The sequence below is a fragment of the Ascidia mentula genome, chromosome 4 (genome assembly GCF_947561715.1).
Source record: "Ascidia mentula chromosome 4, kaAscMent1.1, whole genome shotgun sequence".
Classification (NCBI taxonomy): Eukaryota; Metazoa; Chordata; class Ascidiacea; order Phlebobranchia; family Ascidiidae; genus Ascidia; species Ascidia mentula.
In genome coordinates, this window is record NC_138569.1 from 3,545,981 (window position 1) to 3,573,066 (window position 27,086).

The 27,086-nt window shown below is 39.5% G+C and overlaps 3 protein-coding genes and 1 pseudogene across 5 annotated transcripts; 1 reads left to right on the top strand and 3 right to left on the bottom strand.

Moving 5' to 3' along the window:
- Positions 1-9,730: 9,730 nt before the first annotated feature.
- On the bottom strand, positions 9,731-15,837 carry LOC145898528 (ribosomal oxygenase 1-like). 2 transcript variants are annotated; one of them, XM_082987021.1, is made up of 16 exons: positions 15,684-15,837; positions 15,301-15,508; positions 14,910-15,027; positions 14,683-14,765; positions 14,453-14,553; positions 14,058-14,282; positions 13,629-13,768; positions 13,124-13,337; positions 12,738-12,844; positions 12,478-12,620; positions 11,912-12,090; positions 11,392-11,496; positions 11,107-11,248; positions 10,472-10,667; positions 9,941-10,073; positions 9,731-9,877 (listed from the first exon to the last, which is right to left on the bottom strand). In XM_082987021.1, exons 1-16 carry the CDS (start codon positions 15,774-15,776, stop codon positions 9,797-9,799), a joined length of 2,268 nt encoding a protein of 755 aa, XP_082843147.1. In that variant the 5' UTR covers positions 15,777-15,837; the 3' UTR covers positions 9,731-9,796. The 2 variants fall into 2 exon arrangements, with proteins under 2 accessions (XP_082843147.1, XP_082843146.1); XM_082987020.1 differs by having other exon boundaries at positions 10,472-10,670.
- A 521-nt stretch (positions 15,838-16,358) lies between these two features.
- On the top strand, positions 16,359-22,137 carry LOC145897177 (broad substrate specificity ATP-binding cassette transporter ABCG2-like). The gene is made up of 18 exons (XM_082985363.1): positions 16,359-16,708; positions 16,985-17,194; positions 17,458-17,517; positions 17,696-17,810; positions 17,986-18,138; positions 18,475-18,632; positions 18,690-18,841; positions 19,032-19,241; positions 19,345-19,494; positions 19,877-19,983; positions 20,229-20,308; positions 20,524-20,619; positions 20,888-21,009; positions 21,303-21,405; positions 21,473-21,524; positions 21,584-21,673; positions 21,735-21,883; positions 21,946-22,137. Exons 1-18 carry the CDS (start codon positions 16,359-16,361, stop codon positions 22,091-22,093), a joined length of 2,505 nt encoding a protein of 834 aa, XP_082841489.1. The 3' UTR covers positions 22,094-22,137.
- Positions 22,138-22,327: 190 nt separating this feature from the next.
- On the bottom strand, positions 22,328-24,481 carry LOC145898363 (zinc finger X-chromosomal protein-like). Of its 2 annotated transcripts, XR_014402422.1 has the most exons (7): positions 24,368-24,481; positions 24,193-24,261; positions 24,041-24,122; positions 23,508-23,627; positions 23,230-23,436; positions 22,432-22,816; positions 22,328-22,360 (listed from the first exon to the last, which is right to left on the bottom strand). XR_014402422.1 is itself a non-coding variant. In XM_082986791.1 (6 exons), exons 1-6 carry the CDS (start codon positions 24,372-24,374, stop codon positions 22,720-22,722), a joined length of 582 nt encoding a protein of 193 aa, XP_082842917.1. In that variant the 5' UTR covers positions 24,375-24,481; the 3' UTR covers positions 22,420-22,719. The 2 variants fall into 2 exon arrangements, 1 of the variants encoding a protein (XP_082842917.1); XM_082986791.1 differs by lacking the exon at positions 22,328-22,360 and having other exon boundaries at positions 22,420-22,816.
- A 496-nt stretch (positions 24,482-24,977) lies between these two features.
- LOC145898361 (syntaxin-12 pseudogene) lies at positions 24,978-25,857 on the bottom strand (annotated as a pseudogene).
- Positions 25,858-27,086: the final 1,229 nt, after the last annotated feature.

Consider the following 27,086-nt stretch of genomic DNA (forward strand, 5'->3'; position numbering starts at 1 on the left):
ACGAAAACATTTTAATAAGGATTTTAACCAAGGTCTAACATATAACGCTTTAAATCAACGGTCTGTCCAGTTCAGAAAACGCAAAATCTCATCATGCAAGGTTCGATTTTGTATAATGAGTCCTGAATAAGTCCCTTCTGTTTTGCCCTATTTAAACAGAGGACCATTGGTGTGTAAAAAAGGCAAAATAATGTTTGATACTTTGCAAAGATTAAATACTCAGCAATCGCCCGAAACGGAGCATTGAACATTCAAGGCGAAAACAAGTTTACAACCCATCTCCGGACATGGCCCTAGGCCCAGATTGTTGGCTATGCACAGTTAACGCCAAGAAACAGGTGCTAAGAAACTTTAAATCAAGTTTGTTTTTTTCGGCAGGAAAATACAATTTGCAAAAACTGTACGCCGAAGATGTTTAATGGAATGGCCAAAGCACAAAAGCACGTTGCACGTGGACTGTTTTTCAACAGGGTCGCGAAGGCTGATTTAAAAATATACACCTGCAAGATTTGATTTTAAATCAATATCCATCGGAAATTCAGCAGAATATCCAATTTACAAATTACTGGAGACAAAACTAAGGGTCAGAAACAAAAATGCAACATAAAAGTATTTATTTTACAGAAAAGTTTTAGTCAAGTTACAATCAATCCACAAACTGTGAAAGTTGGCTCGCTCACCACCACCAACAACATGACCACCTCGTAAAAGTGCTGACACAAAGAAATTCGACACCATAAGTCAAAGCTGCAAAACGATGCAGCAGCCCCTATTCGTACACATGTTTACAGCCTCCAGTGGCTCGCCTACTCGATAGCTCGCGCGTCAAAATGCGTCACAAACCAGCCGCTGTTACGTCACAGCGCGAGGCAGTGTTTCGACAGTTCAACCGCTTGCGAGGGTATCGATGAGTTGTTAACCTCTCGCTAACTCCAGCAAAAACTTTACGTAAACATCAGGATGAATGAGGATTTAACGTAGCTACGTGACCTTATCACTTACAGGCTGCCAACTTTCAAACCGCCGTGCTTTGAGGTTATTTACGTTTTATTATGTGTGTTTCAGAGTGGGGTTTAGTTGTTGGCAAGGGTTACATGGTATGGAATATCCTCATTTGTGCCACATTGTGCCCGACCAAAAACTCGCAACCTTCCTACACAAAAATTAATGAGGCAGGGAAACTACCGAGCACAAAATAAGGGCTGTTTCCTCGGGAAGGAAATCATGTTGTTTTCATAACGCCGAGTTCCTGTGCGTAAACATTGCGCTGCGTAATAGACGCTCAAGATAGGAAAAGACGACACGCACGTGCATAAAGACTGACTGCATGACGCACAATACCCCGTTATTCTTGACCAGGCGCATGATGTTAGTAAAGCACTGGCTTCTAGGTTGGAGTTGCTGAAAAAATATGCCATCACATGATTCCTGGGGGTTATGCAAATCAGGCCACGGAGTCCACCGCATCAATACCAGCTTAACACAAACAGATTCCACTATAACTTGAACAGTACATTTAACTTGGCATCACAAAATGGTGCAACTGATAAAATTTTGTTTAAATTAGCGCAAATGCCATTTTCTCTGCTATACTATGTGGCCAATATTGATCATGAATCTGCCACCTAAAATCATTGGCAACAGTGATATTGACTGGCATTGCTTGAACAAATATGTAGAACCAACAAACAACGATACAAGATTTTCCAAATATGTTCCACTGTTTATTACTGTCCGCATGTATGGTATGTGATAGAATACTGTGGACAACTTGAACTTTGGTCAATTGGGAATGAGAAAAATGTATGTGAAAAGTATGTTTAACATTTACAAAGCCTCAAAATGAGATTGAATGTTGTTTTATGTGTTATATAAGTTTACAATATTTTTATTTGGAATAAGTTATGGCTTCCATGTGGCTCTTGATGCTTGTGGTTTAGTATGGATACCTATGTCATAACTTTTGCCGTTGTATGGGTAATCCAACAAATACGTAAAATTTAATAGTAGTCTTGATCAAAACGCTGTTTAATAGATGTTTTTATTCAGTGCTACATCAACATTAGTACATAAAAGTGGTATAAATGAACAAAAGGCTGGTCTAAGACCACAGCTGCCTAATATCAAGTTAAGAAATATACCCAGACCATAACAGTTCGGTTTGGTAAGGGAACTAAGATTGTAAAAATCTGTGTCAATATTTATACAAGATCTGAACAAACTCCCACAAATCCCAATGTTTAAGCTAATCGCTCAAATCGAAAAGTTTCTGAATATAACTGCACCTGAAATTAATAAACATCTAATTCTGGTACAACAATTTCCTGTTAAATCACAAAAATGCTTGTAACAAACGTCACAGAACAATTTTTTGCGTCACAATTGCTAATCTAAACCTCACCACACCACAGGCCAAATAAACCATTGTTTTGTAACAGTGGAAAAGTAGGCAAGAAACTCCACTAGCCATAAGCACCACGTTTTCTTGCCAGCCTTGCTTCTTCTGCAGCCCCGCCGTTTTACTGTTAAGCCGTCTCGCGCGAAATATCGAATTACAGGCCGCAGCGGCGCACTGACGCGGCTTGTCAAACTCTATGACGTCAGAGGACGATTAGCGCGACGCGCGGACGCACAGCGCATGTGCGTACAAGAGTTAGGACGGAGAGGGAGGTGCGCGCGCGCTCATACAATACAAACGTCACGAAGAGGATCGCGAACAAGGCAAGTCGAGTAATGAAACCATGTACGGAAAATTGACGGGTGTTCGGCAAAGGGTTACCGTGGTATATTCCCGCATGGCAGAACGACGATTCGCAGACCGGCCATTGATATTACCTTGGACGGTCGTTTACGTCTCCTCACCAAAAATAAAAATTGACTGACGGCTGCTGGTCAAGTTGAAAGCAGCGTCAGGGAATAGCACATTACCCTTATTACGTACACGAAAAAACCGACAACACTTTTTCCTTTCAGTTTTACTTTTGGAACTTGACCTTTGTCAGTAGCATGGCACATTTAGCCTGGTGGCGGAAATTAGTTTATGCACAATAGCGGTTTGAGAATATCTTTGTAAGTTTTGTAAGCTAAGTCCGGTTAGGTGGGAGGGCCTCTGACGCAAAAAGAATAGAAAAAAGCATAGTCATGTCAGTGATGATTTGGACGCCCACTCACATTTTTTTACAGCACTATATCGTTACCGCAACCTCTATTGTGCAAAACAATACAGTGTGACGTCAGGTAGTCGCGTTGGTTTCCATATCTTTCAGCGCATTTTCATTCATTCACCACACGTCGTCTTTGTGATTTAACAAAGGACCCTCGCGGTGTCAAAACAGGGAAATTCCCCAAACTTTGCCTTCACGTTTCTGATTGGTGAACACGCCGCGCATGCAAACCCGTCTGTGACGTCACAATGCAAAGTACGACTGGGAGGGACAAAGTTACGTTGGGCCACGACAAGTTTGCGAAACAACCATTAGGTAAGACCAAATCAGGCAACAACCGATACTTTATTCCTTTTCATTCCAACACTCTGATCAGGGCCAGGACGTAAGAAGCACGTGGATGCTACGAGTGCTTAAGTTTAGACTTCGGTGCCCCATACATGTGTAATTCAAAATAATCCATCGAAATTATACAAAACTGACTGCAAGTAGGAAAACAATTTGTCTGTACTTTCATTTAACAGGTTCCCCCCTAAAAGAGCATGGACGATAACCTCAGTGGTGTTTCCTCCCATAATGTCCATATTGAAACACGTGCTTATTTTGCTTCATGGTTAATTCACCCCGGGATCATATCGTCGCTACTACAGTTGAGAAGGAGTTATTTTGCCACTGGACTCACAACCATGCTTTTATGCGGCTCGTTACAAACTTTTGCTATATCCAATATTACTGACTCTTTTTTTAAAATATTAGGGTTGCCATTCAAATAAAGCTAAAACACAACAGTTTTCTGATCTGTAGATCTTTGCTCCCGTGATTTTCCTACTGCAAAATCTTTTCCAAGACCACTTTTCAAAGAATATATGAACATATTTCGCTTCAAAAACATCACCAGTATTCTCCACAATTGCAATTACATAAACATATTTAGTTTAAAGAATTGCCAATACGTTTATTGTACACATAAATTTCAGCACTTGGAACATAATTTTGCCAAATAAAATAACCTAATATAAGCTCATTTCATTAATTTTCACCACCAAAAGGAAAACATGTGACAAATGTACCAAAAACAACAATATCAACCTGTCGCCCGAACAATGTCCTTTGCACACTGCCTCACTCTTTTTGTGACGTAACAAAGCGGTCGCTTATCGAAAAAGAACCGCGCATTTCTCGAATTCATTTTGCCGATAAAGATCGTCACGAGCTCCAGGAGCTTAGAACTTTCTCCGAAAATCGTGCGCGCGTTTTGTTACGTAATAATGCTGATATTGTCTTCGGGGCAAAACGAAAAAATTATGTGGGAAAATTTCGTGTGGAAAAATTTTGATGGTAAATGAGCAAGTAAAATGCACGTCCTTTTTGTGTTTGGCAGTTTTTCAACAACACGCGAGCACCTATGTGGGCATTACAAATATTCTTGATGTTAAATTTGCTCAGTAAAAGCTTTTTTATGACATAATTATTAGCTCTGTAGTTTTGCCCCTGAATTATTTTGCACGGCTCCATTTTTGTCCTTAAAACGCGCGCCTTCCCTGTCTGCTCAGACATACACCGTGCATTTACTAATCTTTACTCAACCATGACCTCACATCATCGTTCACAACTTTTCCACTTAGTGAAAACCTAAAGTCCAAAACGCGCTATAAGTCGTACTATATAACGAGCGAGAGCAGACAGACACTTACGCTTACGCAGTTACCGTATAGAAAGCATATATAAATAGCCGGGAACGCAGACTTAGCAGCCGAAAATACGCTTGCTAGTGTGAAAATAACTCCGCGCACCCAAAAACGTACAGTCACAGGGCCGTTATAGTCACTTTCTCCCGCCATTAGAACGTCACTGCGTCCAAAAGAATAACCTTATTTTTTTGAAACTTAGCGGACTTTTTGGTTTACGGTTTAATGTGTAAGGTGTAATTTATCGTTCGGATTTCATTACAATGGCATTCGTGTGCGCGTCAAAAATTGTCAATGAAGCCGCAATTATCGGACGTTCACCTTTTCGAATTCTCGAGTTCATTTAGTTTGGCAGAAAAAGCCACATTGCAGTTATTTTGAACCACTACACACTTCAAAGTACTTCACTCCTGGCGCCCAGTACTTTAAATTCCTATGCAAGAGGTCAACAAGCTTTAGCATACAAAGAGCCACCAATACTCCAAGTCACAAATCTGTACCAATTAAGCAGGTGTTATTATGACCGTTTGATGCACACGAAACCAAAGTAACTTTATGTTGTTTTCTGTTTTTCCGTTATAGACGTTTTAAATGCATTTTTACTTAAAGTTTGGTTGCAATCTTTCCTGTCTATATTACGCCAACCATATTCGTTTATGTACAACTTGGGTCGTTGCAAGAGCCTCGGGTGAATCAAATGTTGGGTTCCATTGAACGGAATATCCATAAAAGGGGGGTCGGTGTCTACAAAAGGTTGGGAGCCACTACTTTGATATAATACTTTGGCGGTTCGAACACACAACCTCACAAGTGCGAACGTGACTTTTGTTCTTGGATTTTGGGGAGTTTGTCGTAACACAAAACCGCATTATGTCAGTCGCTGTACCGGGACTCCCCCACACCGGTCGTGAAGAGCTGCAAAATTCCACCTCCGGTTGTGACGTCATACTGGCACGTTGGCAGATGTTGCGAGTTGAAAGGGTCGGGGAATTTTGGTTTAGGATTACGCAGCAGTGCTTGTGCTGCGGCGATGGCAAGCGCTTTCAGTTTTGCTTTTTAGTAACAGAGCAAAGTCAGCGTAAACGAGTTGATCCATGTGCAGGGTTTAGAAATGTACGGTTTCACGCAAGCCTTGCTCAATGACCTTGACACGGACGATAACATGGATTTTATATTCGATTGCGCTGCATCTTCGCCTCGATAAGGTCCAACAATTCAACTTTAGCTCAGAATATATTACCCAGTTGCTACACCAGCTTGCCTGCAATGCCTTTGCCGAGATGCCAGTCAACCTTATTACCAACCGCGGTCGACGTTTGTTGGGTTTTACGCCGCCAGGCGCCTTTGAATGTCATTGCACCCATAACTGTGCGGTTTTTGCCAAAGGATAACACGCACCTTGGCGAACAAGCAACACAAGCACTGCCATGTGGACCAAGCCACACCTTTCAAACATGACTCATTTTCTGTTTGACCCCAGGCACAGAAATGTCTTCCGGCCAATGACGTATCGTTTGTTTCGCAATAAACAACGCTGACTTTCTTCTTTCACGAGAGCTTCTCTTTATCGGAAATTTCATTACTATTGATAGCGGGAACAGTTTCTGGCAGGAGCAGGTGCGTTTAAAGTATTTTTAACGGAATAATGAACCACAGTATATACACTAGTGCTTCGCAAACATTTTCGCGTGCAAAGAATTTGAAAAGATTCACCGCACCAATTACAGAAATCTTTTAATACGAAAAAGGTTTCGGATTTTACTTAATGAGTAAGAGAAATTAAACGAGGCGACTTGGCTCCATATTTTTTATGATGTTTACAATTTCGCGGAAGTCTGGCTAAGTCTGGTATTTGCCTGTGTTTCAAAGAAACCTCCCAATGCCGTATTAAAAATTTTTGACTTTTGCCGCAGCCATTTGCTCAGCCTCCAGCAGCGAGCCGCTGTGTTGACATAATGTGGATTGTGACGCTATAGACGATTCACGGCGGGTGGGAGTTTGTTGTGATTGGCCTGAAAGCTTTGGGTGTACATTTCATGAAAAATTTTCGCCTGTTCAGGCAAATAAAACGGGTGTTTGCAGAAAGTTGGATGTAATTTTGATGCAAAACATTCAACTTACAGTTACTTTGCCCAAAAAACGTTACCATGGTCCTATATTTTTAACGCATTGTGCTATTTCGTATCCAAAATGTTTTTAATTCGAATAACGCAAAATCCATTGTTGAAATTTATATTAGCGCTGCCTAGTGTTTGTGACGTCACAGGAAGCAATAAATTCCGCAGCAACGTGCTATTTGTGGGGTTGGTTTGCATAAAGATTTCATTAGCCTTTCAGACCAGGCACGTACGAGCTCTTTCATTGAGCGTGATATATCCGACCTTCGTCAGAGATAGTTAGCTGTTTTTTGGAAAAAAAAATTCTGACGTACATAAAAAATCGTTAGGGTAAGGTAGTTTTCCGTGACATTTTAGGCCGTGTAGCTTTCCTTTCCAATATACGTCTGTGGAAGGTTTTCATTTTTTCTGCACCACTGGTTTCTTTTTTTTAGTCACGGAACCCTCTTAAAAACCCTTACAATATCTGAAGATAAAATAAACCTGTGACGGACCAAGTTGCCCATTTCTTTGCACGGAAATGGGGTTAACATTAAATGGTTAGATGTCAAAATTCAAAATCCAAAATCCACAAAAAGCAACAAAATCTACATGTGTTTTAATGTGAAGGCTGTTCTTGCTAATGTACGCGCCCCTCGGGTTCGCAACTGTTTGTCGGGAACCACTATTATATATCTGGTCTGCCCGGTTGTATTATTTACAGAGGTTTTGATTTCGGCAAGAAACCTATAAACTGTATTCACAAACCAACAAAAAACAAACCTCTTTTTATTTCTATGACTTGGGTGATTGTCACACCTTAGACCAAAACATCTGTTTGATAATTCCACGCGAATTAAAGAACTGAATGTCCCCCGTCACTAAAACTTCCAATAACAATTTCAAACCGGCTTCTGTCTGATTGCAGTCAATGCACGGCAAAAGCTCCAAAGCAACTCGCCAACCATTCACACCCACAAATGACGTCACATTTGTCGGAACGTCACGCTTCCGCGTTCATTGAGTGCATGCAAAGTGCATCACAATACCGATTGATATAATAGAGCCGACAAATTGTAGTCAAAGCGTATCTATAAACAATTTATAAACCCATGAACTGTTCAACCTCTCGAGTTGGGCAGTTCGAACTGGACCATGTGCTTAGTTTGGTGCAGAACGTAAGCGGTTATGTTGAAAACAAGGTTTATGTAACGAAACCTGTTTGCAAAATATCACTCATACATTTTCAAAAAGGCTCATTGGTTTGGTCTTCAAATTTTTTAGTAAAACGTTCAGAGCAGTTGTTTGGTTCAAAGATCTCAACCTGTTCAAATTCCTTTCACGCACGACTTGTATCCACAGCTCTCGTCGTCTAAACATGCGAGAGCGGTTGTTAAAAAAAACTCGGCGTCTAAGATTAATCCTTAGGCACAAATCATGTGTTTATTGGTAATCTGAAATCGCGTTTCAGCGTGCGTTTATGACGTCACAATTCCAAGGGCATGGGTCATTAACCCTCAAAGCTTGAACCCTTGGTCAGAGCACTGCAAGCTTTTTTCAGCTGTTACGAAATATATCATCTCAAATACCGTGCTGATGAACAGGTCTTGCCACTTTACCTCTGATTGGCTAATCACATTCACGTTACGCGTCCGAGACGTAACATTAGGTCTGAGTTAGTTTTTAAAAACTTTTGGACTCTTTGGGGCCACAAATAGCATTGAGATGTAATGAACTCCAAATTCAGTATTTGGGCAAAGTTGCAGCAAAAAAAAATATTATTTTGTTGAAATTGTGTGGCCGGAAAATCCAGTGCAGTTTTGGCGTGCGATGCCAAAATTCGATTAATTATTTTACACGTAAAGGGAATCCACGATCGAAAATTTCGCCAGCATGGATTCCAATTCCCAGGATAGTTGGCGGAGCATTTGCAAAACGAGTGTGGCTGAAACCCGAAGAAAGAAAAAAAGCCACCTTTTATATTACATGCAAGCGGTGCTCGCGAAAACATGCAGGGATGCGACGAGAGAAGGCGACTCACGCATCGATTTCTCCGCACGTCAACTCCAGACCGGTCGCTGTTAGCAACGCGCGTTGCCCGGGCCGACATTGACGTCACAACAGGTGCATCTGTGCGCGCGACGCTTTGGATATGCGCGACGGCCGGTGGGGGGAGATTTCCGTTATTTGTGTTCTGGAATTTATCGCGTCGCGAACTGGGCGAGGATTATACGAGGTTGATCTACAGAGATTTTTCTAGGTTTAAATGTAATTTCACTTGCAGTCCCTTGGTTACTCCAACAATAGCTTGTATTATTACGCATAATAGAGTGTACTGTTAGGTATACGTGACTTCTTTACAATACAAATATCTAAATCACGTCCAGTCTCAACCTAACCAAAGTGTCGAACACGATCGCAACCAATGGTAACTGCTGATTTATTGAAATTTGTGGAACGGTGAACTATAATCGTATTTACGAATATAACTCACATCTTTAATATCGTTTTATACATCTTTAATATAAAGATTAAACTATTGTATGGGCTATCTTGTTTATATTAAAGATAATCGTATTAAAACACGCTTACGTCCAGCAGCGGTAAATTGGGACAGACCTTGGAAGGTCGTCCAACGTCAGATAAAAATAAACTCTTGGTTTCTAACCTAGGAACAATGGTCATGCTCCATATCTGGTTTCAAGCAACAACTTTTCATAAATCACGAAACCATCAGATTTCATAAAACTGTCTAAGGAAGTCCGTATTTCAGCTAGCTCCAGTTTATTGCAAAAAAAAACCATTCCACAACATCGTAAACCTCACAGTGGCGCATTATGACGTCACACTACGCAGCTTCTTTCATCATTTTCACTTTTTCCTCAGTCATGACGACTCCTTTCTCAAACAGCGAGTTGGCCACGTTCACCTGCACGTAATGATTTTGTGTCAAAAGTTACGTAACATCGACCATATTTACGTCACAATGTACTTTTGCTTCGTCAGAGGTGAGGGGCAAGTCCGCCACGGCCACGTACGCAGGGTAGCTGTGGATCAGAAACTCAACAGCTGGAGCACAATCCGCCTCCACTTCAAAGAACTTTTTCTCCTCTTGGTGGTAAGTACTGACAACACAAAAACACTGCAAATGTGTGGCTATGCTGAGTTCCTGTGTTGCTACGTCATATATTGAACGGGCCACCATTGCAATGGGGATAATTTTTTATTCTCCAGCGCAACTCAAACTTTTTTATGCGGAGTACCGGCGGAATCTATTTCAAAGTTAAGAAAAAGTAAATCTGGGAAAACAACTACTTCCTTATGATGTTGTACGTAATCACACGACACAATTTGAGTATCACCGAACTATTCTATGGAGACAAACTCCATATACAGGGCCGGTTTTGTCAATCACACAAACACAAATATTTAACAAAAGTAGACTTTTTGTACAGCAAAAAAATCCATAAAACACTTTATTAGGGCTCCGTAAAGCAACTTCAAGGTGATATCATGTACTTACCGGGAGTTTTGCGTGCTGTGATAAACCCGGACCGATGCGTTGTCATTCGCGTCCGCTTCAACGTGCGCGAATAAACGTACAGCGTTCTTACGCACAATGCGGATTCGTGTGTCGATTGTGATGTCACAGAGCCAGGCCGAGGGCTTCCCTGGCGCCATCATGCGGATTTGGGCGCCTTGAATCGTTCGGGTTTTTTCTTCTGTGACGATAAAACAGTGTTTCACGTAAAAAAAAATATTCAACCAAATTGTCACTTGCGTTTAGACCAGGGGTTATCAAACAAGGGGGAATTTTTATCTAAAGGGCGGGTATTTTGACCTAACAGTGCGAAATCTTGCGTTGCCATGACAAAAATCACTTCAAATGAAGCAACAGAAATAGGACGACTTACTGTACCAAGTTTTCAGCAATAACAAATGCCCCAAATTTAATTTCCTCAATACGTCTATACTTTTAGCAGTTGCTGGTGCACTGTTTCACACAAACAGACTGTTTAAAAACTTGAGCTTTCACGAGCATCAGGTGCTACAAAATCCACCTCAAATATGTTTTAAAGTTTTCAGCAATAACAAATGTCATTATTGGCATAAAATCATGATGTGATTAGGGCGTGATTTTACTACAGGAAATCGAACCCTGGGATAGAACAGGAGGAAGAGAGTCGTGGAGGAATTCAACGGCTCTCTGATCCACGGCAGCATCCGCATCAATGTGGTCATGAAGGCTTCCCATGAGGTCCTTAATCTTCTTCAAAATCTCCTTTCGTCTGCCCGTGTCCTTCAAACCACATGAGTGATTACAGTTTTAACCTACGGTAATGACGTGTAACCGGCAAAGAATCTTGTTCCAGTTTTTGTTACTCAATACGAAAGTCGTCTGTAAATTTAACGTAAACGTATTTTCAACGTCCTTCCACTCACTTGATCCGAATTCTGAATTCCCAACGAGGAGAAACAGTCCAGGGGAATACCCTTCCGGAACTCCACGTCCTCCGACATCGCTTTGCTCAGGGCGTTGGTGACGAGCTTTAAGTAGAGAAAAGGTAATTTACGGCAATAACCAAATTTGATGATAAAAAACAATATTTTATTTCATTATTAGCAAAATTTTGATGTTGCCTGTTTGAAATTAGTCATATTTTTTTGCGAAATATCAAGACTTTGACCTCGTTTCGCGGCACACAGTTCGTGGAACCAAGAATAACAGGTTTCTGTAGTGATTGAGACTGAAGAGATTTTTGCAATGAAGTAAATTGGCCTGCGCTATGGAAAATTTATCCCACGAAGATTTTGCGGACTTTATCAATTATAACTTAGGGGCAAGTCATTTAATGGACACTGATGATGAACACAGTTGTGTTTGAAACGTCTGCCTAATATGTCATAGGACAATAACATAGCTTTGGCTTTCCTATTCAAATTAATCATACAGTGTATGAACCTCTTGCATCAAATCGCCCCACGTGTTTCTCTGGTATGTTGATATGGTGATGTGGAGGGAGTGGGAGTCGGGTAGAGACTTGGCTTGGTGAATAAAACCGCGCGGAAAATAAAGCAAATCTCCCGGCTCCAGAGTAGTCGAAAAAATTTCCGAACCTATTTCGCTCGGATCAAAATTACCTGAAAAACATTTGATGAAAATTTACCACAGCTTGGATTCACGAAAGTTTAACATTTTCTAGATAAACGCGATGGTTCCCAAACGTTTATCCCCCGAGAAAATAGTAAACACTTTATTTCTGAGAAATTATCGGTAATATTTTGCATTAACGGTCGTACACATCATTACTTTGAATTTTAAGAACGAAAAGGCAAGCCCCTACATGTTTAACAACAGCATAAATCATTTATATTATTTTGCTCAAAACACAGAATAACTATAAGTTTGTTCAAACGAAGCAGAACCTCATTTTAAAGAAGTTGATTATATTTGCTTGACGCAACTCACTGTTAAAGGTTAGTCTCCTTATTATGGTGTTTTATACACAGTGATAAGTTGTTACTTACCACTAGAGAAACGGGGAAGCGTTTCGTTTTTATTTCTCGGATTGTACAAAGACCACTGCTTTTTTCCCTCCAGTTGAAGAACAAACGCCTCTATGTCGTCATAATGTGGTGCGAATCCCTGATAACCAGCCGGTGTCAGGTATCTGGGAGTAAAAAATCTGTCAGAAATTTAACACTCAAAAATACAAAAATGTTTGAATTTTATTTTAAAACCGGCAGGTCGCGCAGTTGCTAAACGAAATAAACAAAAAGATTCTTACATGTTTGCTCCAACCATGCTTTTAAAATGTTCCTGCAGAGTCGAACAAAGTTTCCAGACGGGTTTCGAGAAAGATTGAGGATTCTTTATCCTAACCGAGCAGCCATTCTGTAAACAGTACTAGGTTGGACCAAAACAAAATTAAACGTCCTATTTTCGGCAATTTGTTGTCGAATCAAAATTTTTTTAACGACTGTAGAATCAATTTCAAATCAAATAAATAAAAAAAACGCCTCTAAAATACGTATTTCAATACTCCCCTACCGTTTAGCAGCGGCTGCATGCAACTAAGCTTCAAGTTCACATACCATGGACTCGCACCTCCACATATTGCATACCCACCACCCGCAATGTACGCATGTGCACCCTGCCCTACATAACACAAACCTTGTAGTAGTCCCACACCACAGGAGCGTAAGCTCTGCCCTCTTCGTTGTGAGTTTCCCGGCTTCCGTTCTGGTACGTTGTGACGTCAAGATTAACCGAAAACCGAACGTTACACTCGGTTAGGATTCGATTCAGTTCATTGGTGCTGAACAGGCCGTCGGCATAGTGTGGTATGTGGCGTCTTATCAGTAGCGGTTTACGTTCCCATATAGAGCTGAAATAATAAACGAAAGGAATATAATAGTATTTTGATTAAATAAGTCATTGTAACCGATACCCACATGTTGCAAAATATGATATTCATTAGTTTAACCCACAGAACCACACTTCAATCCAAATTATTTCAAGTTTTTCGAATCAAAACACACGTTTATAAATCGTTTAATAGAACAGCCAACTTTGATATAAAGGTCATAAAGTTACATAATTTACCCTCAGACCTCCAAATGACCCTCAGCTTGGAGGCCTAACTTACCTAAACACTTAGATTAGGCCACCTTCTAACCTGAAAAACTTGCTTGTAGAAAATGGATGCATCAACCACTCAAAGAGTTTGGCTCCATCTTTTTCACTGTCACCATCAGGGATTGGCATCTTTGGAACACTAGATGCTTTCTTTGATATTGTAGTGAATGATGATGACGACTATGTATAACAATTTTTGTGTTTTATTAGTAGTTATTAGTTCAAATGTTTTGACAATACAAAGATAAAGAAACATACCAGACACATACATACCTAAATTGTCATATTATGTACTGTGTACACAAATATATGTCTATCAAATTTACATAAAATTTGAAATAATTATCAATTAAGCTTTTATGCGGAACGAGATGATTCAATAATGCAATATTAAAACTAAAGCAAACTTTAAAAATTAGACCTTCAACCTACTGGCCATCCTTCAATATCACAAAAACCAAGTACATACAATTGATTTTGCTCCTGTTTGCCGTTCAGGAATTGGCAACTGAGAAGAAGGAGGATGTCCTGATGCATGGAGTTGGATTTGTTCCTCCTTATGATTCTCGACAACACCCCTTATTTCAGGCTTGGCAGGAGGATTCAGAACTCCAACATCTGAAACCCGAAACTTCTTCTTTGGTGGACGACTTGTGTCACTCATTATCATGTGACTGATGGAAACTCCTTCACCCTGAAAAATGAACAATCGAAAACAAATGCAAAAACCAAACAAAATGTTGGGACAAGTATTTTTACTCTCAGATTTCCATGACCATATGCCTTTAAAAGTATACGGAGGAAAGAGCATAGAAATAAGGATATGAAAAAATTAAAATAAGCTTTTCCATGTCAAATATTCACCTTGTTACTGATATTAACTCTTCTGTCTGTTTGGCTATCTTCCATTTCATCGTCTTCACATCCAGTCAAACTCTGACTTGTTGAAAGCTCAATGCTTCGATCTACAATTTTTTACACGCATCATAAAACAAGAAAATTTGCAATATTGGCCAATTTCAATTTTTCATATGTTTGTGATACAATTTTTTTTCAATCACAAATACCAAAACACACAAGAGTGTCAACTCTACCTTCTTTAAACAGCACATTGTTGTTTGCTGTTGTCTTTACTGGAATTGTGTCTCTGGAAGCAATCTGCCCTTGCGAAGATTTTCTGTTTAAAAACATAACACATTATGTTTTTGATAGCTGCAGACAGCAGAAATGCAAGTTGGCTCTTCTGCTTCTTTAAAATTATATTTCCACACGTTGCTAAAATAAGAAAGCAGATGAAAGAGTTTAGCAACAAGTTACATACAAGTTGTTCTTCATGCCTTGAAATGACATCGGCATCTGATTTTGGGTAAAATTTACCATCGGACTGTTACTCAAGTCTTCTGATGGAATACAAGATGGTTGCCAGTGTGTTGACAGTTCTAAAAAATTTTTGATTAGGTTATATAAACATATTTATTATGACCTTCAAGTCAGTGTTCAAAGTATGTGGGTCACAACCACAGTTGGGTGGCCTAAAAGTTGTTTTGGGTCGCTCATTGCAAGTAAAGCAAAAGAAAAACTAGGATTTGTAATTGTAGTTCTTTTATTTTGTGTTACTCATCACATGACTCATGAGACAAAAACCGAGGCTTAAAGATTTTCGAGAAAAATACAATACAGGGTTTTCCTTTGCTGCAATCCTGACCACTTACGTTCCAGTGTTGGGCGTTTGTCTTTCTTTTTCCTCTTCATTGACTTCCTCTTGAACGTAAATGCAGCCTTGTTTGAAATTTGCTTCATGAATGAAGTTGAAGACGAAGGAAGTTTTGATTCAATCTGTCCCTCCATGTCGATAGCGTTTATTGGTGCATAAGATAAATAGGGCCCTTGCATTGAAGTAGAACTCTCTACTCTGCCCCTCTAAAATAACAAACCTTCAAGATATTTATTTGGAAAGGCTATGCATGTGGAAAGTTTTTCGATGAACGTTCATTGCACTGATTTTGGGCAAACAAACCGACATTTTTCGTATGTTAATGAATCAGATAAGATCGAACTGCGAAAAGTTTTAATAATACAGCAACAAAATACACACCTTGTTCTTGCCAGTAGCTGATTCATTGGCATACACGGCAAATGCTGACATGGGTGGGGCGGCAGCTTTACTTGTGGCTATTTTCTTTCCCATGTTAACAGTTACAAACGTAATACAACGTAAATATGTTCACTCCAGTTGTGGCAATACCTGGTTTCCCAACATACAGAAGCGGAACAATCCATGCGTAACCAGTTCGTAACGCATGACTTCACAACCCGCGTAATAGGTATTCGAGCAAATCAAAACGATTTTTTTAGGTTTTTAGCAAAAAAAAAATGCCTTGCAAGTCTGTTTGAAAAATTAAATTGTGCCAATTTTACATATTGATATTTTTGGAATAAATATGGACAAATAAACACGATTAGATGACTGTAACTTTTAACGCAAGAAAAAACGAGAAAAAGCTCAAGGCGTTATCGCAACCGCAAGCGGTTTCGGGAAAGCTCCAACAAGCGCTGTTATCTTTAATCGTGCAGCCAAAGTGTCGGTTCTGGAAGAAACAAAAGCAGAATGAACGACCCGCAGTGCAGTTTGAAATTAAATTTGTTTACTATTGGTCTACAGTATTTTGGCTCTTGTATCAAATGCACGTGCCGTTTCTGGGTTTAGCACTTATATATGTTTTTACTAAAACAAACAGGTGTTTTTGTATGTTTTGTTTAAATTGCTGCGATGGAACCAGACACGAAAACGATCGTCATCGAAAATATTGCAGCAACGCCCAAATCAGCAGACCTTGATAAAGATAACAACAGCAACAACAACAACAACAACAACAATAACTACAAAAATGTTGCTACAACATCACTCAAAACAATCGCACAAATGACGTCAACTCCTCACGTGTACGCTAACGTCATCAGAAATGACGTCGATGAACAAACAACAGGCAACAGATTGGCAGTGAGTTCCAAGCGATTTTCTGTGGGTGGTGTGTCGAACATACTCCCCCACATACGAGTGACGTCACCAACTCTCACCAGCGGCCATCTCGCTTCCAACACTGGTTCATCCTGTCCAAGGTAAGATGTAGCTGTAAAATGCTTACAAGGGACAAGATCACCGTTACTTTTATCATGGGTTTTTTTGCGCCATCTACTGTTTTTCGTGCGGGAATTTTACGTTGCAAGAAAGCAATCGTATGAAGAAGTGGATTGTTTTATTCTGTTAAGAAAAAGGTTAAGTTTACTTCAAAAGTAAACTAAACTGAATGCACAACATTATTCCAATTTGGTATGACTTCACGTTTGAAATACACCAACCCTATATTCTCTGATTCAAACCGTTATTTTGCACAGATCGTATAGCGAATACAACCTCACAACCAGATCCATTCGCGACGTGGTGGATGTCAGTGAGGGCGTAACAATCAGTTACCATGACATCATGTATAGCATTGACTCCATGCCGACTCCTATGGACGCCCTGAAGGATTGCTGTTCCGACACCTCGGTTTACGCCCCTCCCAGAGACAGGATCGGCTACAAACGAATTTTAAAGGGCGTGAGGTAAGAAGCCAAAACGTGTTTCTGTGAAACATTTCCACCGTCCTTGAAACGAAAACGTTAAATGGTTAAAACAAAAGGTAACAGCGTTCGGCACGTCTGTCAAAAGTTTTGGTAACATAACATTTAGGAATTGCTAATATCTTTTTGTCATAACGTCATTATGGATTTGCTGTGATCTACTCACACACGAAGGACACGCTTTTATTGGAAAATCCCCGAAAGGACAAAAATTATATTTTGTTCAATGTAACTTTGTCTTGTAGTGGGATTTTTCAACCTGGTTTGAACGCCATCATGGGACCATCTGGGTGTGGAAAAACGTCGTAAGCTTTCTATGACAATTAGTTGATTTTGTGCAGTGGCCCTATTATGGGTGAAAGTAGCCCTTAGAATTAACTTTGAACAACAACGATCAATGTTAGGGTTTTTACTTGTTTCGAGTGTTCCTGTTAATAGACAAAAACTATATAAATTTAGCTGTTGCCAGTATAACTTTTTGAGGTTACTTGAGATCATCTCGGGACGTAAGCAGGGAAATAAGTTTTGCGGCACGCGATTGGTCAACGCTCAACCAATGGGAATGAATTTCTGTCAGCTAACCGGGTTCACCACCCAGGTAGACAATTGTTTTATTTTTTACAAAATTTTCGTGTTAGGTTTTGTATAAAACCCTAAGTTATTTGTTTTAGAACGAGGTCCTCGTTTGATAATTTTATATCATGAATATATCTATTTCGAACACTTAGACATCATCAATATCGCTTATTTACCCTGATGCGGTTTGAATTTAGGATGAGGTTTTGAACCCAAATCTTACAGTGCGCGAACATCTTTATTATTCGCTCATAATGCGTTTTCACGGTTCACTGAGCAAAGCGAAAGTTGAATCACGTCTCAAGGAGGTTGTCACTGACCTCGGGTTATCTTCATGTCAGAATGTCAAGGTATGATAATAAATCTAGTTTTGTGCGGTAGTGTGTGTATTTGCCACTTTCCTATCTTTAACAGCGATATAGTCTTATTTTCCTTACATAATGAGCGTAAAATAAATTGGTATTTTGCAAAATCTATTTAAAAACATAGTGGTAACTCGTGAAGTTACTGATATATCGAACAGCGTCTTACTAAATTTGGATTTTAGTTAATCACATAAATCTGAATGTAATAATCACGTATGATGTGGGACGTCACATTAAGCATCAAGTTCCATATACTGGCCACCTATAAAAGGGATGTTTTACACATAATGTGTAAAATAGAACACGTCATGTTATTTGCAGGTTGGTGATTGGTCGAACCGTACGATATCGGGTGGAGAGCGCAAACGAGCCGCCATAGCAATGGAACTTGTTTCTTCGCCAAAGATTCTGTACCTCGACGAACCGACAAGCAAACTGGATTCGACAACGTCATTATCCATCGTACGCCTGCTAAAAAGGTGTTGTGACATCATAGTTGTGCGTTTATGACATCACTTAGTGTGATCTTTTGTCAGTCTGTCGTCCAATGGCCGAACTGTGATTTTTACCATCCACCAGCCCTCGTACGCTATCTACCGGCTTTTTGATACGTTGACTCTCATCGCCAAAGGTCGCACTATTTACCATGGAATCGCTGCCAATGCCCTGGAGTATTTTGCAGACATAGGTAAAGGCGCTATTTTGCAAGCGGTCAGCTGTTCATGATAATTATTCTCAAGTTAATTGAAATTTCTAATTTCCTGCAATTCCATAAAAATTCAACTTGCCCTTTCAAGATAAAATATGACAAATAACTGTTAGTTTCACGTTACTTGTGTCAATACATTTACTCTCTGACTGATTGTTATGTTGTCAAGGTCACCAGTGCGAAAAACAAAACTCGCCTCCGGATTTTTTCATCGACCTCTTGTTCGGTTCGCCCACCACCACAGCGCCCCCTAGCGCACTCGTTACTCCGCGAACCCGTTCCACTTCTTTGCGCCGGAGCGCGATACGCAACCAAAGGATGGCGCTCTCACCAAGCGACGTGTTCGCCAGCGATCTTATATCAGGGAATTCCCCTACAGGTATTATCAACAATAGTTTTTTTTACCAAAGCAAAATTTTAGGATCTGCTCAATAGAAAGTAATCCACGTTTTTCTGAACCACATGTCAACCCCGTGTCACAGCTTTCTCGAATGCTCTCGACGTAACGACTGCAGAGGGCGCCAAAGAGCATGCGGGAATGGCAAAGCGACTCAACCAGGCCTATGTTGCGTCACAACTTTACAAAGAAAACCGTGTGAAGTTGAAACAACTAAAGACGAAAAGAGCAGCAGGCAAGTTGAGTTGTATTTATGAGTGAAAATAAATAAAGTCAAGGCGGATACATAAAATTTGAACCGAAAAGCTTTGCTTTACAGAAAATATTATTACAAAAATGTATGTGACATGTAACCAAGCGAAAATTGAGAGTGACCAAGTCCTTCTTTAATATCTAGTAATATTTCATGCAATGGCATGATTGGCAGGATCGCCCCACTGCGCAGGTCCTTGCTTGGCGATCACAGCTATCGTATCGCGATTATTAGGTTTGCAGGCTTGGCAGCCCAGGCATGATTAATATCTAGTGTTTGAATTTGTTTTGCTTCATGGAGGCTTAAAAATCCCCAGCACTTTAATACATTTGCAAAACTAATAGCAATGATTTGATGCATCCAGCGTTCGCCACAAACCCTTGCAGAAAACAAACTTCACCGTTTTTCCGGGAGTGGTCGATCTTGACACGTAGAACAATCAGCTGCTCGGTCCGGACCTTTGCAGCTCTGGTGAGATTTCTTTTTCATTTCTGGAGTTTGGTTCACATACAAACATTGGCAGTCAAACTCCTGTGAAGCGATTTAGATGACCAAGTTTGCTTTAAAGTTTTGGATGACCAGTTTTACTTTAAAATAAAAATACGGCTTACTGCAATTTTCTTTGCTGTGTGACATATAATTACTTTAAAGGAAATCAGAGAATTACAGCTACTTCAAAAAATAAAGGTAACCATATCTATATATTTTTTGAACAGACGATAATGAATCTGCTCATCGGAGTCATCTTCGCAGTTCTTTATCACAAGAAAGACGAGCAAGCGAGTGTACAAAACAGGTATGACGTACTTCTTATTTTAACTGTGGATGGTTGCATTTGTATGGGCAACGAATTGTATTTTGACTTATATATTTTGCTTGAATTTTGCAGGTTTGCTTACAATTTAGTCTCTTATAATTACTTCTGTTTCTCATCTATTTTCTGTGCCATTAATTTATCTCTTGGCATTTAGCTTTTTCATAGTAGTTCATGCATTATTTTTTGTGTTGCAGACTCGGGATGTTTTATTATTTATCAGTTCATGGTGTGGTCGTTCCTGCGATGATCACGGCCGAAAGCTTTTTCGTCAACGAGAAACGGCTCTTTATGTAAATATTTCGACGAAACAACATATCATACTCATAAGCGCACACGACTGACCATAAAAATCTCAAAATTTATGCATATTGAGACGAAAAGATTCCATTTGTTTAAGCATTTGTTTTCTTTTCACAGCAAGCTATGTTTTTAAATCATACGAAATTAGTAATGGCGAAATTAACGAATCTGCTGAAAATGGTACTTGACTGTGAACAGGCTATAAGCTCTTAATATTCCCGGAAATTTAGTCTATTTGCATTCCAACCCATTCCCCAGACATGAGCGGAAAGCCGGCATGTACAGGACTTCCAGCTACTTTTTGTCTCAAGTTCTCTTTATCGTCTTGTGCCGAATCACATCCGCCCTGCTTTTCTCCAGCGTAGTCTACTGGCCAACAGGTAAGTGTGTGACGTCACAAATGACTAAAACGGTTCAAAGAGGTGAAGCAGAGGCAGTTTCAGCCTTTTTTATGTTGATACAACTTTAGTTGAGGAAATTAAAAGTGCTGGTCTTAACTGTAATGCAACTTTATATTCTCCATGCTTTATGTGTTCCAAGTAAAGCGTTTCAACAGTTTCTTTTTGGGTACAGCGTTTAATCGTACCACCAACACAACATCAAGTGTAGAGCCCATATTTTATTCACGTATCAAGTGCACCTTGAATCTGTTTTCATCATTCACGTTCAACAGGTTTGCGAGCTGAGGCGTTGGCGTTTCTGAACTTCCTGTGGACGGCCTTCTCCAGCGGATTGACCTGCGATGCTCTTTGCTTGCTCGTTGGTGTTGCATTTAAGTAAAAATTGATTTACGTGCTAACCTCATATATCTGTATTTTATATCTCACTAGACGATATTTTCAGGTCCTTCAACTCTGCACGATCGTTTGTGGTTCTTTATATGACTCTTACTTCAGTAAGTTATGTAGTTTTGTAGCTTTCCGTGGTGTATTTTTTATCTATTATGGGTTTCAGGTTTTTGCTGGATACCTTCTCAACCTCGACAGCGCCTTCAAGTGGCTGGAGTGGATAAAATATATCAGCGTCACGAGATATTGTTACTTGGTATTCATACCATAAATTCCCAGAATTTAGAAGTTTTCATACTGCTATATTTGATGCTTAGAGCTGGGTTTTGAATGAGTTCAGCCCTCATTCGACGACGCCCTGTCCAGAGATGACTAATCCGGAGCGGGAAAGTCGGGCCATAGAAATCAAGTCGCGTATTACCAAATTCGAACGAAGCGGCAGAAGCAGAGTCGAAGTTACGGAATGGTAATTTAAATTTTGTGATTGTCCGTCATGGTTATCTCTCGTGACGTCACACTCTGGTTTAGTTCCTTCGTGCCCAGCGACTCAGTGCTGCCACAAGTGGTTGGAAATGATGTGTACCTGTTGGAGCGACCTTGGCTTAACAACGTCGTGCTAATCGTCATGGCAACGGTCCTTTTTACTGTTGGGTATCTGCGCATGCGCAAATTGTGACGGAGTTCGTGTTATTTTCCCACGTGACAGAGCGGAAACGTTTATTTTGCCGTATCAACATGATCGACTGTATGTTTTTCGCACATCAGACAATAAATTAGGCATCATCTTCATTCAGAAGCATGCCGAGAAAACATGCAAGCTTTCAACTATGTATCGTCTGTCAGCGAAAAGAGACTCAATGTCGACGCATGCCTTTGAGTGAGAAAAAATATATTTTCAGTTAATGCCAAGCATTGCGTAAACATGGATCCATTCACCTTTTAACTATTACGAGGGACTAAAAACAAATATGCCAGTGTCGTAAACGCGTTTTATCACTTTAATTATCTGACAACTTGGGAATGAGGAGTAGAGGAACATCGTTTCGTTTGCAGCACAAAAATTGCACACACTGACAATTTATTGAGACTCGTCACAGCATTTTGTCATCAAGGACGAATATATTGCGTGTTTTCTCCAGTATCCACACAATCCATATGACGAAACAATGATTGAATTACAAACAAGGTCAATAAAAATACTCTTGTTCCATTTTAAGCCCGTTTCTTTGACCAAATTCAAAACCGCCTGTAGCTACTCCGATATCGCCGTTACTTAAAAAGGACAACCCGCAAAATATGACGTCATCGCTTTCTTTTTCTTCCTCGTCTTTTATCGAACTTGAAGTTTTGAAAGTGTGTCCGGATCGCGTGACACTTTACCTTGGCCGCCGTGTCGTATCTGCCATGGAAAAACAATTATTCTTTTTAACACATAAGACTTTAACTGTGAATAAAAATGTTGAAAAAAAAAACAATAAATGGATAAATAGAAGTGCACACTCAGTGTTATGATTCAACATTTTTCATGATCAGAAACTGCAGCTCTCATTAATTGTCATGGCTCTTTTTCAAATAAAATATTTTGATTTATATAAACGTGTTGCAAAAAAACTTGCGCAAAATGTCATCCCTGAAAAATAGCTAATGACCCACAGGTTAAAAACCACTGGGTTCAGCTGCATTGTAGCACACATGGCACTATCTCGCGGCACACATGGCAACAAAGCAGCGCAATACATTAACCTTTACAGGTAACTCACATATAAATGTTTTTTAAAAAGGCTTAACTAAGTCAAAATAGATGAAACTTACTTGCGTCTACAAATGCCACAAACAAAGCACTGTGATTCATGATTGGTTTTAACGTGGGTTTGTAATTCCTCTTCCTGGTCTGTTGCGAATGGACAAACGGAGCAAGTCCACATCAAATTTTTGTTGTGGGTGAAATTTTCATGGCGAAGAAACTCGATTTGGGAGGAAGTTTCATATTTGCAGATGCCACAAACATGCATATTTGGTCTATGATTGAGATGACAAGACTGTTTTAAAGCATGTAAAATATTTCTCAAGATATGCAACAAGGCACTTACTTTTTAGCATCTTGTTTATGAACTTGTCTTTCATGTTTTCGAAGTGAACCATGCAATGCAAATTTCCGTTTACAAAGTTTGTGTGGACATTTGTGTATAGTAACACAAAAATGGTTATTTCTGCAAAATTTGTGTCAAATTAATAGTAAAATTTAAAATATTTAGCTCTTGGAAATTTTCCACTAGTGGGAAATTATAGGGCTGTAGGTGGGTAATTAGTTGGCACCAAAATATATAAAAGTAGTTGTTATGTTCTGTATTCACTGTGTGTCATACACTTATTGGCAATTAGTAATGCAATGCGATAAAAAATGTCATAAATTTTAAGTATAACACATATAGCACAAACACATTGATGAAATTCTAGAACTTAAATACTAGTGGGAAAAAAGTATTCCCTTCAAACTGAAAGTGGGAAATGAGCAAAAATATTAAGAAACACTGATTTTAAGACATTCCGTTTGAAGACCAAATAGTAAACATAAGCACTTTGGGAATAATAAATGTTAATAAAAAATTGTTAATATACTTACAGGAGGTGGCTTCTGACATGTTCGGGTGAGTGGCTTGCATACCCACAATGCTCACACTTCACTTTCGGCCGAGCAGTTGTTACTGAAACAACATACTGTGTAAATTTTCATACAAAATTATTTGTAAGTGTAGTTTTGATATATTTCATTACTTTTGCCAAGCACCTTCATGATTCCAACCGACTCAATATCAATAAAAGATGAGCTGTCTTCATCCATGCCTGGGATAATATTTTGAACATTTTTTTTTGTTTTCCCTTAACATTATTTATTAATACAAATCACACTGTTGTTACTTTTTTATTGCTAATTTGCATACAATTATACCTTGCATGTAACAGGTCCTCCCCAACTTGCCGATGATTTTGCAATAGAAAAAATTGTACTCAAATATTCTTACATGCCTAATTTGGTGTTGTCCAACTGCTTGAACAAAATTTATAAAAGCTAAGAAAATGTTAACAGCATGTCAGTGCACAATTATTCCAAAAACACAGCAACATGATGATTACGTTTGGCAGTGTTCGCGAAATATACACGAAGTTTACAAAGGATGCACTAAGAAGACTGCATATTATCTAGTTGTCTGTATGCCAATAGGAGGTTTCCATATTCAAATTTCCACTTTAATGTTAGCATGATTTAATAGTAGACATGATAGGTTGCATACTGTTATAGACACTTGCAGTTTAACAAGGGTTACGCAATTTATATAACATGGGGGGTTACATCCACCAAAAGTGATCGTGTACAAATATGAAATACAGTAAAAATGTTTGGTACCCAGTGTCGCATGTACAAAAACACATACAAAAGACCAGAAACTACTCTAAAGGATATATTTTCTGAACACTGCCCAAAAAATGTACGTTACCATTCAAAAACATGATTTACTTCTGAAGTACGTGAAATGCATCAGATAAATAAAGATTGTTTTCATTTAGTTTCCGGCAACACTAACGGCAATAATGATGCCAATCACTACAAGTATAACAACAATAATTGCTGCACAGATAAACTTCTTCTTTCGTGAAGAGGTTTTGTTTTCAACAGCCTGTTCAAGTTCCTTTGTGGCTTTTTCCACTTTCACTTCAGTTGTGGTAATATTGCCTTCAATACTGTCAATAACTTCTCCTTGGTCTTCAACCATGCTTGCAAGGTCTTTGAAAATTTGGTTGACGTCCATAATATCGTTCTCTAGCTGTCGTAACGCCACCTCGCGTTCTTTGATGTCTTTTAGATCCTGCTCAGATGGCCCCATTTGCTGCAGTTGGGTAGTTTCACTCACATATTGAACAGTCTCTTCAGTGTTTTCTGTGTAGCTCGAGCTTGATGCACGTATCTTCAGCACATATTGCTGCTCCTTTTCTGCAGCTTCATTTTGGGTAGCCTGCAAGGAATGAAGAATATCGCGAAAGTCTGAAGTCAGTTTCTCATTTTGCAATTTCTTCTGATGGTCAGGTGGTGATAAACTTTCGATCATATCCTTTAGTTTTTTCAGGTTTGTCGTGGTAATTTTGGCCAACTCACTGGTTTTCATATTTTTTTCATGCATTTTATCTCTGACAATGTGAGTATCCTGAATCGTACCCAACTGACCACACATGCGTTTTAGGTCTTGCACATTTTGTGCAATTTTTCTTATATTTGTTTTAACAACTTGTGTCATTCTTGTGTAATCCGCCTGGTTGAATTGTACAGTGTTTTGTCCAACTGGGGGTGCATTATTTCCTCCAATGTCATCAAAGTTGTCCAAATCTCCCTGCCCGTACATCTTACTAATACTGCCCAGCAACCACTTGCGTATCAAAATGCCAACACCTAGTTCAGAAATGGTAGTAGGTTTTAGGTTTAGTAGTGAATTACAACAAAAAACTTTGTATTTCCTTATGTTCTGCAGGATATTGTGGCATATCGCCTTGCCTTATCAGTTAGTTATTACCACACTAAAAAGATGTTGAGTCTGTCCAAAAATCTACTGTTTCAACTGAGACTGGGCAACTTATTTATATCAACTTTCTCCTTTTCCAAATATAACTCTGTTGCGGAGAAACGAAAAATCTCATGCCATGACAGCAGTTGTTGCGCCATCTGCTGAACCGAGAGGATTACCTCACTCACAACGAACATCACAACAAACATCAAATGCAAGTGAGCTCGTGACCATACGGTGTTACATACGTAGAGAGCACAAAATTTTAGTGAGGAAAATATTAAGTTTTTGATGTGCAACATCGCCAAACGAAGTACAAAACTCATACTTATTGCAAATTATATTATCGCAAGTTTGGCCACAAATTAAATATTTGAAAACACTCAAACTTACTAATCTTAAACTTTGGGATTTGGGTGATTTAAGTTGTCCATGGTGATAGGTCATGGCCCCATACCCCACTAGAGGGGGTGCAGCTGGCGTGGTACACTGGGGCCGATACGAGTATAGGGGAAAGAACATGGATTTCAAAGAGTCGCATGGCCCCTGTAGATTCTCGCCGCCGTTTTTTGTTACGGGTGCTGGCAGCACAGTCCTTATTACGTCACTGCCTTGGCTGGTCATTACAGTGCCATTGTCTTGGTCTGATGGCGGGCTTTCTTTCGTTGAGTTTAGTTTAGTTTCCGTGTTTGGCTGTGGTGCATGTGCTCGGTTTAATCTGCGGTTTTTGTAGATTGAAGTGGGCGGTTAACATAATTAACGCTCATTAAAATGTATGCACAAAGAAGTTTAAGGCTTGTCTTACGCCACAGTTTGGTAAGTTTTGTTGATTAGTTGTGTGGCGCTGATTTGTTGGTCAGTCGCGTCATGTACGAATTTTGTGTTACAGAAAACCGCGTTATTTTGCGTGAGGCGTGTCTTTTGACTTTGGCAATAAACTGTTTGCGAGCACTGGCAGTTGGCAAGCGCTGCCGAAATGTGCGCCCACTCTGGCAACAATAAAGTACAGAAACCTCGCCTAGGACCGCTGTTTTGGCGCGGATTAAGAAAACTATCGTTTCTGCAAATCTGCATTCACACTCAAATGTTTTTCGGAAACAAAATACAAAAAAA